At 42.4% G+C, this 12,402-nt stretch overlaps 1 protein-coding gene across 3 annotated transcripts in view; it reads right to left on the bottom strand.

Annotated features, from left to right (window-relative positions):
* The window catches only part of hspa12a (heat shock protein family A (Hsp70) member 12A), a 61,262-nt gene extending 56,711 nt beyond the window's left edge, over positions 1-4,551 (bottom strand). For all 3 annotated transcript variants that reach the window (XM_086122037.1, XM_086122038.1, XM_086122039.1), the window contains exon 1: positions 4,286-4,551. In XM_086122037.1, the coding sequence (XP_085978163.1) occupies positions 4,286-4,316 (31 nt within the window). In that variant the 5' untranslated portion in view covers positions 4,317-4,551. The remainder of the gene's footprint in view (positions 1-4,285) is intronic.
* Positions 4,552-12,402: the final 7,851 nt, after the last annotated feature.

Here is a 12,402-nt window from a genome sequence, read left to right as displayed (position 1 = left end):
TAAGATATTTGCATTTATGCCCATGTCAGTCAATCACTTCAACACAAGCAGGAGTGTTTAGTGTCTTTCAAGTGCTGAAGTTCACACTTTCCTGACACACTGGCGACATCCCACCAATGTTATGTCTCTGATACGTCCTTGGAAGATGGAAAAAAATCTGCTTGTCTATGTCAACCCGCCAATCGCATATCAGTACCTTACACATAGGTCAAGCCGATAAAAAGCCAGTGTGTAAGGGCTACTGATGTTGAAAAGACAATCCCATAACAAATCATCTGACTGTGATGTTATTTCACATCATGGTGCAACATCCTGTATCAAGTTATTGCAGATGAGTTTAGCTGTTAGGGACTCAAAGCTAAGAGCAGGTAGTGCTTAGATGGTGGAGGAAACCTCTGTGGGCTTGGGAGCAGTGCTGTATTCAGGTCACATTGGAAATAATCACAAAATGGAATGAGTTTTGAAAGAGGACTTTTACAGTTCTTCTTTTGCTCGCTGCCACAACAACTGCAAGCTTGTAGTAACATCTGCTCCCTTCTGACTTTGTTAAGACCCAAGGTACTCGTTTGTATTTCTTCAACCCAACATAGATTTTCACATTGGCCTGATAATCGGCTCTCATCACTACAGGACATCAGGTCACAGGCCAAATAGTATTCACGATGCATTGCCAAGCTGTGGGATGTTACTAGCAATATACTCAATAGCCAAAAGTGTTGGCACTAATATGGAGTTGATCTACATTTTTCAGTCATGCCAGCTTCTACTTTTGGAGTGAGCCTTCCATTTTTTTGTCAACTCGCCCAAACTACATCTGTGAGGTTGATAAATGACACTGGACATGAATTTTTGCTCTCCATGCCAAAAAGTGTTGAGTTACCTCAACTCAACTTAATTGTATTTATAGAGCACTTGAAAACGACCACCGCTGTATAGAAAGTGCTGTACATGGAACAAATATCATATATACCAGTCTTCCTCAACTGGCGGACCGCAATCCACGACCGGACCGCCGACCTCCTCTGTCCGGACCCTCGGCAAATTGTATAAAATAATAAATTATAAAGTGATGTTTACGTTATACATTTTATATTTTTGGACTATAATCTGCGCATTACCGCGATCGCTTGTTAAAATTATTCGTTGTATTCTTTGCGTGCACTAACAGATGTAATGCAGAGGACCGCAGCAGCGCGACTGTGTGTGTATAATGTTTGACTAACTGGAGACCCTGGCTGAGCAGGGCATGTCGGCGATAACGATGCGCTGATTGGCTCCTCTGAACTGAAGGTGTGCCCATACATAAGCGTCAGCATATACGATGCGCTGATTGGCTCCTCTGAACTTAAGGTGTGCCCATACATAAGCGTCAGCACGCGTCTATCCCAATACACACGCATTCAAAATGGATGATTGTGTCAGGAAACAGACGTATGCGCGACGCCACAGTGTGCTCACAGCTTCAGCCCAGGAGAGCCGCACACAGACAATTAGACAAGACGAATCGTGGGAGGTTTCGATCGTGTGCAGTTTTGCTCCCGTCTACCCGGGGATCGTTGCAGCTGTTTAACAGCAGAACACCGCAACATGGTAAATGAACATCACAATGGCGTCCTCAAATAATATTTGCATGCCTCAGACATTGCATTCATCTTTAGTGGAAGAACAGCACTGCACATTCCTGTGCTCCCTTGTGTCAGTATTTAAAATGGTTCTGAACTCCTCTTCTGATATATTTTTCAGAGGGGATGTGAAAAGGGGAATTGTACAAATGAAAAGGATATTTTTGTTTTCATGTTTAGTATTTATTTTGGTAAAATGAATATTTTGTTTTGTTTTTGTTAAATTAAGGGAATAAAAGACAACTACTGTTTAACAAAGTTAAAGTAAAAATGACTTATTTCCCTAAAAGGGCTATTTCTATTATTAAGCAGGCACAACTTAACAAAATAAAAGAGTTCCTGTGCCTCAATACAATACCTCTCATTATTTGCTGTTCACTGGCAAAGTGAATAATTGTTATTTTCAAGCACCCCATTATTGGTTGGTTGTGAGGAGCGTTGATTTGTATAAGCTTGGCTTGACCATACTAAATGGGCATATAGCCCTGCTCCCCATGACCGCCGTGCATGGGACCGGACCTTGGTCTTATTAAAAAAAAAAAAAAGTGGACCGACAGCATTTCTAGTTGAGGACCACTGATATATACAATAATAAACAATAAACAAGAAATTAATAACGAAGACAGTAGAAAGCATGAAAATAGTAAAAACAAAATCAAGTCTGAGTCATGCTGAGGATACAAAAGAGTTTTGAGACGAGTTTTAAAGATGTCCAGTGAGGGGGCTGTGGCTCCAAACAGCCTGGAGCAAATTTACTTCCACAAACACTCCACGTGATGTCTTTTGTGAGTGTCACTGAACGTTGTGCTTTGTGTGCACGTGTGTCACATCACAGACATGTTCCGTTCACATTTGTTTTTATAATGTCAACGAGTTGATCAAAACATTGTATTTAACAAAAAAATCTGAATCAGGCAGCACACCCTGCAGTGTGAACGTAGCCTTGGATCTCATCTATATGATTGTGACATCTAGCAGCCAGGATGACATAGAAATGTCATCTTCTGCACCTCGCCCAATATTCTGCAGACTGTTTTGATTTCCACAGAGGGCATTGAAATCAGCAGTAAATTCCGTAATTGTAGAATCAGGGATTCCTGGAGGGATGAGCTAGTCCACCAGTTGATAGGCAGTCAGCTTGACAGCTAACAGTGGCATGGAAGATTCCAATGCAGGTCTGACTGGCAGAAGCCATTCCTTGTGGGGAAGACACCGGAGAATATAGGGCGGTACACTTCCCAAGATGCAGAGAAAGGTCCAGATCGCTTTTGGCAGTGTTGGAAGTTAACAGTTCGACAGTCAGGTACAGTAAATCCATCAGTCCATCCATACCCTGTACCACGTACAGTATCTTCACAAGGGCTGCAGGTGAGCTGGTGCCTGTACTGGCTGACTTTGGGGGAGAGATGGGGTACACCATGGACTGGACACCAGCCAACCGCAGGGTACAATAAGTGCCAAACGAAGGGGAAAAAAGATAAAGATTCTATAGCAAACTATAAAACGAAAAAATGCTGGCATTCCATTTGTCGCCGAGTTCAAAACATCATAAAATATCTAATGAGAAATACTGTATATAGTAATTACTATTTTTCTGGTATCAATTGAAAATTTGAGGTGTACCACTATATGCAATGTGCATTAACACACCCATTTAATACTGTACAATTGGTTGCCTGTTAAATGTTTACAATACAGTGCAGTAAGATGATAATATCAGGCTTTAACTACAGTACTGTTTGTCTCAAAAGCAGTTCTTTTCATTGGAATGTCGTAGTTGTTTTAAAACACAGGTGTCACAGTCAAGGCCTGGGGGCCAGATCTGGCTTGCCACATCATTTTATGTGGCCCGTAAAAGCAAGTCACGCGTGTCAAGTTCCATGATGCCTGCTGAAGTCTGAGACAAAATTTCAAACTGTCTGTCATATGTAATCCACACCAACAGTCATTATACTTCACTTCTGATTGTTATTCATCAATTTGTTGTGTGCTATGTATGTCATATGTGGAGGTGATTAAACATTTATATGGTTTCCCAAAATTCATAACGGTCATCCAAGGTAAACCGTAACTACAATGTGGCCCGCGAAAAAAACGAGTTTAACACCCCTGTTTTAAAATGTGGTTTAACCTGACTCACTAAAGTGCTTTTTTATGAAATAAACTTCCAAGAATAATTCAGATTGTGAAGGTTTGAGTGGCGTTGTGGCCCGCCCTCCGCAGCCAAGCCTGAAACATTGCGCTACCTGAGGACACGGTGCAGATTTTTTTGCTGCAGTGCCTCAACTGTGGTGGGATGGGCCGTGATCCATCTCTGTACCGTTATGAAGCGCCAGGTGTTAATATTAAACGCTTATAAATTACACAAGATGGCAAACATGATTGTAAAAGGATGATTAAGTTTTAATGTCGCCATGTTGCCTGCAGTCACGATGCGCTAAGCCCGAGAGGTGAGGTTCACACACACTGCGGTTCCCTTGAACAGAACGAGGCAAAGGCGAAAGCGACCCCTCGGTCGAAAACATTTTTCGGAGCTTACACACGCCAACAGAGGTTGTTTTGAAGGGGAAATCACCTTTTAGCACTTTAAACGCCACAATCTCGCGCGAAATGTACCCGTGCCGCGCTCCGAACGATGACTAAAGTGTGATAAATTAACCTACCTGTTAAAATGTTGTCTTCTTTCGTCGTCATCGAGCCTCCTAGTTTCTCCTCCTCCCGAGCCTTCTCCCCGATGCAGCTACACCAAGCAATGGTCTTGTTTTAGTGGGATAACCCGGCCAGAGGTAAAAATAATATATGTATATCTATAATGATAACAACACCGAGGGGGAAGGCGAAGCTATTTTTTGACTAGTAGTTGAAACTTCACTTCCCTTTGCACCGTCCTGTGTTCGCGAAAATAAAGCACATGGAGAAACGGAGAGGCGGGAGGTCTCTGAAGTGAGTGAAGTGGAGGGGAGGGAGGCAGCGAGCACAGAGGATGTTGGGACCCCACATTGCTGCAGCTGCTCTCAACGCCCCGCCCATCACATTCTCGGCTGTCCTGGTCTGGAATACAGTACGTGCTGATCACGATGCTGCAGCTTGGCGCAGGACATCCTGCAGGATGCTCTGCAGTCCTCCAGACAAATGTATGCACGTGTTGATGAAGGCCGCCACCATAATACCACCATCGTTGATCAAAGAAATATATCCTGCGAATAGATGCAAGGAACATGTCAGACCCCCATGAGCATTTTTTGCACAATAGTATGTAACACTCTGTGAAATGCAAAAAATATATATATTTTTAGCAGATTATATATTTGTTATTGCAGGAATTGTATTCTTAGGAGGAAATTTTGCATCCATCCATCCATTTTCTAATCCGTTTAGCGTACTGTAGCCTATCCCAAATGTCTTCAGGCAGTAGGCCGGGTACACCCTGAACTGACTGCCAGCCAATCGCAGGACACACACAGTCGGACAACCAGTTACGGTCACAATCACACCTAGGTACAATTTAGAGTGTTCCATTAACCTGCCATGCAAGTTTTACGAAATGTGGGTGGAAAATGGGGTACCCGGCAAAAAAACACGCAGGCACGGGGATGACATGCAAACTCCACACAGGAAGGCCGGAGCCAGAAATCAACAACCATAAAACATCTTTCAAGAATAAGTTCTATGCAGCCCCTCGAGTCTAAACATATCATTCTGATTAATATTGCATATTTGAAATATGAGCTCAGCAGCAAAATCCACCTCTTTTTAGCCATCTCAGCGGGTGGCTATTTTGTAACATTCTGTCAAATGAAAATGAGATCACCGTGGCTTCGGGCTCAGGTAACATCCAATCATGGTTCACCCTTTTTCTGAAGCTGAGCCATGATTGGCGTTACAAGAACAACCGTGATGTTATTTTCTGTCAACAGCAGGTGGCAAAATGTCTGCCCCCTGAGTTAGACAAATGCGGGTGGATTTTATTGTTTAACTCATATTCCACAAATGCAATATTAGTCAGAATGCTGTTTTTCAACTAGTAGCACTGCATAGAACTGATAAATGATCAATCAAATTTTGGGGTTGATTTCCCCTTTAAAACAAAAAGCAAAGATCACTGGATTTGAAAAACTGTACATTATTGTTAAAATTGTCACAATTAATTTTGGTGAAAATGTGGCTTGGTTTAAGTTTGACATTACGTGTTTTGTCGATTGTCTGCAATAGCCATGTGAACTGCAACAGACAGCAAAACCTTTACGTACGGTATATTTGATCTAGTGGAATATAAAATGGCACGATTAATGTATAAAGCAAGACAAAACTTGCTGCAGGTCAATATCCAAACTATGTTTTCAGAGAAATAGGGTGGCCATAGTTTAAGGGGAATATACAACTTAAAGGGCAAAGTCAAGTCAAAAATGTTCTTTACACTAATATGTTCTCTGCAGCGCCATTCTAAACACAGCAGTCTGATTTGTAGTGAGTTTGAGGAATATGAATTAAGCAGCAAAATACCTGTACACCCATTTTTATCCATCTCAGGGGGCTGTCGTTGCCACTGAAAATGACATCACAGTGCCTAAGTGCAAAGGTAATGAACATTAGGAGCCGGCTCACCTGTTTTCTGGATTTAGTCATGTGACATTCACAAAGCTAATCATTTTCTTGCCAAAAACATACCAAAATTGCTAATTGTCTTGATGTTTCAAATATTTTTGGGGACGCCAAACCCTATTTTACATTTAATTGAGCAATAGTTCATGCTATTCATTGTTTTCCGATTTCAGAACTCGTTATTGATCAATTTAGTGTCTGTATTTTATATGATGAGGCCTGCCACAGGAGGTGCTACGCCAGTTCTACACGGCGGTCATCGAATCAATCCTGTGTTCTTCCATCACGGTTTGGTTTGGGGCCGCCACAAAAAGGACAAAATCTGACTTCAACGGACAGTTAGGACGGCGGAAAAAATCATTGGCACCGCCCTACCCACTCTTGAGGACTTGCACACTGCAAGAATGAAGACAAGGGCACGGAAAATCCTCCTGGATCCCCCGCACCCTGCCCACCACCTTTTCCAGCTTCTCCCCTCAGGCAGGCGCTACAGATCCATGCGCACCAAATCCAGCAGACACTTAAACAGCTTCTTCCCTCTCGCCATTAACTCCCTAAACAGTCACTGACGTAGTCACTCTTCTTGTACAACAAATACTCCTACTGGTCACTCTAAAATGGTTAAATGATTTTCTGCACCAACTGTACAAACTGTCATCGTATTGTATTCTACCACTGATCACTTTAGCTCTGCTTGATGCTTTGCACATTGTCTCACAGTTGTCACTGGGTGGTACCACTGCACTACGGTTCACTTACATTACGAAATGTCCTTCCATACTTATTTGTCATGTCCTTATTTACGATGATACTAATGCAGCGTGTTATACCGGAGACAAAATTCCTTGTGTGTTCTACATACTTGGCCAATAAAGATGATTCTGATTCTGATTCTGATTATACATTTATGTGGTTTCACAGTTGTAATGGGCCTCTGAAGGTCCCCATTACAACACGTGGCCTGGGACAACAATGAGCTTGACACCCATGCTCCAAATTGTCCTTTGGTTTGAGTGGGAATGGCTGTTTGTTGTTTGAGCCCTGCAGATGGCTGGCGACCAGTCCAACTAATGAGGGCAAGCAGTAAATATATGGAAGGCACCACTCTATTGTCTTGTTGCCAATGGCAGAGCAGTTGGGAGAAAAATAACTTGTTATGGCACAGATTCATCCAAAAGGGCCAGGAGACAACGGGATGAAGATAACCAAATACGGAAAAAAGAAAAAAATGAACATACCATGTCCTCCACCCATCATACCAAGTGAATTTTGCCCATGATCATTACATAGGCCCAGCCTAAAAGTCACACTCGTTCTCAAAATTGACCCCAGATGTCAACGTCCAAACCATACACGAAAACAAAGGAGCCCATAACATCTATTTTTGGAACATGAGAGAATGCAAGTTTGAATAGGTGGGTTTTGAGCTGGTTTTTGAATGTGGGAAGAGAGTCAATATTACGGATGTTGGGTGGAAGTGAGTTGCAGAGTTTGAGGGCAGAGCGGCTGAAGGCTCTGCACCCCATTGTGCTGAGATGGGCAGGGGGTACAGAGAGGTAGAGGGAGGATGAGGACCTGAGTGAATGAGAGGGAATGGAAATTTGAAGAAGATCTGACAGGTGGGGGGGGGGGGGGGGGGGTTATGGATGGCTTTGAATGTATAGAGAAGTATTTTGAAATTGATTCTAAGTTTGACAGGGAGCCAGTGGAACTGTCGGAGGATGGGGGTGATGTGATGAAAGGAGGGGGGTCTCGTGATGATCCGGGCTGCTGAATTCTGAACAAGTTGAAGTTTATGGAGAAATATGTGATGGACACCGAAAAGAAGTGAATTGCAATAGTTGATGAGACTGTGAACAAGGATAGCAGTGGTGTGAGGAGTGAGAGAGGGACGGAGACGGTTGATATTACGGAGGTGGAAATATGCGGACCGCATAATGTTATTGATGTGGGAGTGGAAAGATAGTGAGCTATTGAGGATGACACCCAGGCTCTTAACCTGAAGGGAAGGAGGTACAGTGGAACTATCAATTGTGAAGGAAAAACTGTCGACTTTGTGTAGGGTGGATTTGGTACTGACGAGGAGGAGTTCTGTTTTATTGCTGTTTAGCTTGAGGAAGTTATGGGTGAACCAAGATTTGATTTCTGAGAGACAGTGAGAGAGGGAGGAGGATGGGAGGGAGGCATCGGGTTTGCTGGAGAGGTAGAGCTGGGTGTCATCCGCAAAGCAGTGAAAGTGTATACCAAAATTACGGAAAATATTGCCAAGGGGGAGAAGGTCGATGATGAAAAGGAGGGGACCCAGGACAGAGCCCTGGGGTACACCAGAAGAGACAGGGAGGGATTGTGAAGTGAGGTCGACACGCTAACCACTGGATCACCGAGCCACTTGGAGATATACAATATACTGTATAATCATTCCGCCATGCAAAGAGTTTAACTACATCATTAAAAGTGTCAAATTAAGATGCCATTCCTGAGCACATTGTAGCAAGTCATGCCACTGAATTCAGAAGAATGGTGTCAGTTTGTGGTACTCATTTTTAGGGACTGTTTTCACAGGAACATGAACCAGTTGTTGTGGCCACGGTTACAACAGCAACAGTGTTTTGGAGACTGATTCATAACTCGTGACTACATGTGTCCCTGTCTAAACAATGGGAAAAAATCCGTTTGTATGTGCTTCAACATCAGTTGGTGGGCATGCATGAAGTACCTGCCATGCATAATACAATGTTTTGAAAAATATTTTAAAACTCTTTGTAAATGTGGAACCTTCGGACAATGCTATTGTCTGGATGTGAAATGCTTCAAAAACACAAAGTAAGAAAACTACTAACCGTGACGGCTGCAAAGCTCTAGGCACATCCAAGCCACTATAAAATAATCAGCGCCGCCAAAGAAAAAAAACACAATGCTACCCCATAAAAAAGCACCTAATTAAGCCAAGTTAATTGTAAAGCGATGCATTGTCTCATGTGCTATTAATGGAGTTGCTCGTCAGATGTTGCTCGACTCAGTTGCTCAGGTGACCATGGTAGAGACAGCATGGATGGAAAAGACACTCCCCAATGTTCAAATCCAGCCCCTTGATTCAATTCTTCCTTAATGAGCCACTGGCGATTGCTGCAGCAAATGGTACGGAGATGGTTGGAGTGCCTGCCTGCCCACCTATCAAGTCTAAAATTAGACAACGAAGAAGGCTGCAACTTTTGATAGCTACAACCTATACTTGTGCCCCACTCCTAACTGCCACCAACAATTTGTGGTGGACGTTGATGCCTCTGATGTCATGGTGGGGGCAAATGTTCTGCTTTTGATCAAAAGTTGTTTCCACTGTTCTCTGTGCTACACCCCTGCTGAGAAAAAAAATATCACACTATGACAAGGCAGGTTGGCAGCTGGGTCATGAAATCTTTCAGCCAATGTGGTTAAACAGTGTAAAAATCTTGTTGCCATATTTAAGCGTAGTTAGCCCCAACATTGTATGTTTATGTATCGCCAGTTCACCTGTTGATCTCCTCTCATGCTATGTGCGCCCCCTCACGCACACTATTTGCAGACGTAGCCTAAATAATGCAAAACACATAACACTTTGGAGAAGATATATTTTTTCAGGTTGTGGGCATTGTTCGATGGCTAACTGCACATTGTGCTGGTAAAAATTGGCCTGGCCGATAATTGGTCTGTCAAGGAAACCCAGACTTCTCTCTCCCCAGAGACTTATTTCAGCTCGTCACGGAGCATCCCAAGGTGTTCCCAGGCCAGCCAGGGGACATAATCTCTCCAGCGCATACTGGGTCGACCCCAGGTCCTCTTGCCGGTGGGACGTGCCCAGAACACCTCACCAGGGAGGCACCTAGTAGGCATCCTAATCAGATGTCCAAGCCACCTCATCTGGTTTCTCTCAACGTGGAGGAGAAGCAGCTTGACTCTGAGCACCTCACGGATGATCGACTTCTCACCTTATCTCTAAAATAGAGCCCGGACACCCTGTGGAGGAAACTAATTTCGGACACTTGTATCTGGATCTCGTTCTTTTGGTCAAGACCTACAGCTCGTGAACATAGGTGAGGGTAGGAACATAGATTGACCGGTAAATCAAGAGCTCCGCCCTTTTGGCTCAGCTCTTCACTACGACAGACAGAAGTCTGCATCACAGGAGATGCTGCACTGAACCGCCTGTCGATCTCCACTCCATGATGATTATTGACTAAGCCTGACACAACCAAAAGTCCTCCTGCCAAAGAAATATCTGAATTCCCTCATGTGGTTTTGATGCAAGATATCCATATAGGTGTTGTCTCTGACGGTGAAGCATGCTAACATAAATTCAGTATGTTAGCATAGTTCTCTGTCATCTTTTATGACCTCCTGGTTCTTGTAACTCATCTACACATACGCCCAAAGTGCCCTTGTTAGCCCCACCACTGATCTTTCCTCTTTTAAGTTCATGTATGAGTTCCACTTTTTTTTCATTCCATCTGCCATGGGTAATTTGAATAATTTATGGTTAAAATCCATGAATCTATTTTTGTACATCTCCCCCCAAAAAGATTCTGCCACAGACACGACCATTCCACTCTGTTATCAGCCCGTTGGACCTTCTTATTCTCGCCCCTCAGTAGCAGTCACGCCATCTTTCTGATTGGATGAAGAGGAGAATGATTGGAAAGTGGTACGTTCTCAGAAACCGAAGCATAATTGGAATTTGATTAATAATTCTCAGGATGTGTCCACCCTCCAGACCCTCTCTCACTATTCCTTGCTGCTTTTCTTAAGTATTTGTCAGTTGTTTGCTTTTCACTATCCTCCTCCCCACTTCTGTAACTTCAACAGAAGCCTTTTGTGGGGGACGTCCGGCCGTGTAAAATCCAGGTCGTTCATGTTATTTGTTAGGGGAGAAAACATCAATAAATGTTTTACAATACCTGACACATCAGGGTTTGTTTGTTTTTTTAATTTGCTACATGGTTTCAAAGTGCAGGTAATTTCAGTCAAATGTTATTTTTTATTTGCTTCAATGGAACTTTGAAGGTATTCTGTCTCTCTTTTCCCCAACTGAAATATTTTATATTTTGAGAGGGCGCACCATCTTAATTGACAGCTGCCTCAGATCTATCTTGGATATCAGGGCTCTTAAATTTTTTTCTTTTTTTCCATTCTCTGAACTCTGGGCACTAATATTTCCTTTTTTTTAAATACATGAATGGCACATAGATAGATGACCTCTGTCAACAAAAGTAACTTTTTCTTTTGGAAACAGTGGCCTCTACTGCCACAAGGCGTTAATCGCAAAATACCCTTTGAAAATTCACCTCAAGAGCAAAAAATGGAGAGCAGAAAGAAAGCACCTGAGCAAGGTTTTGAGGAAAGGTGAAAGAGTATCCTGAATTTTATAAGAATTATAAACATGCGTACACACTACTTCTGGGAGACAGTTACTTGGTAAGGTTTATTTGACCCGCAGGCCATAATAATAATAATAATAATAATAATAACAACAAATGCTAAAGCTAGAGTACAGTATTTTGTTGATGTTGCTAGAAGTCAATTACAAAAACAAAAATCTGAAGTACTGAAGTCAGTGACAGCACTAATATTTTCCACTCAGACTTGCATATTAATTTTCAGCATTTTTTTCGGCCAATATTTGGCCGTGTAGAGAGCCCGATTTTCTGACAATTATATAAAGCATATACTCATTACAATTTCTTATTGATTTGAAAGTTCTTATTATTAAATAACATTTCTCAAATATTTAAAAGCAAGACCGTTTAACAAAATAATGAACAAAAGTGTTCAAATATCGTTTTTAATTTGAATTTTTGAATTATCTGTTTCATAGACTGATTTTATGTCAAATTTAAAACGTTTTATCCCCCCTCCCCCTTCACTTGTAAATGAAGGTTCTTCAGAGCAAAAACTTGTTACTTTCCTGTCATTTTCTTCAATGAGCGTCAAAAATCTCTTCGTCTAAGTAAGGATTAATGCCCGCAAAAAAAGTCCTCCTTGATCAGACCTCTTCCCAATAAATGTTTTGAGTATTTTTAATGGCAGAATGATCTTTCCACTGACTCTGTTGGAGCTGACACAGCGAGCTCAAGCTGGAGTAACTTTGTCACCTCTGGTACAGTCTTTATTAAATACTTTTCAGCCTAACCTGAGAAGCTGTCCG

This window comes from Hippocampus guttulatus, chromosome 10 (genome assembly GCF_054856545.1).
Source record: "Hippocampus guttulatus isolate MCC_2025c chromosome 10, RoL_Hgut_1.0, whole genome shotgun sequence".
Lineage (NCBI taxonomy): Eukaryota > Metazoa > Chordata > Actinopteri > Syngnathiformes > Syngnathidae > Hippocampus > Hippocampus guttulatus.
Note: the sequence above shows the minus strand (reverse complement) of the source record. Positions and strands in the feature narration are given on the sequence as shown.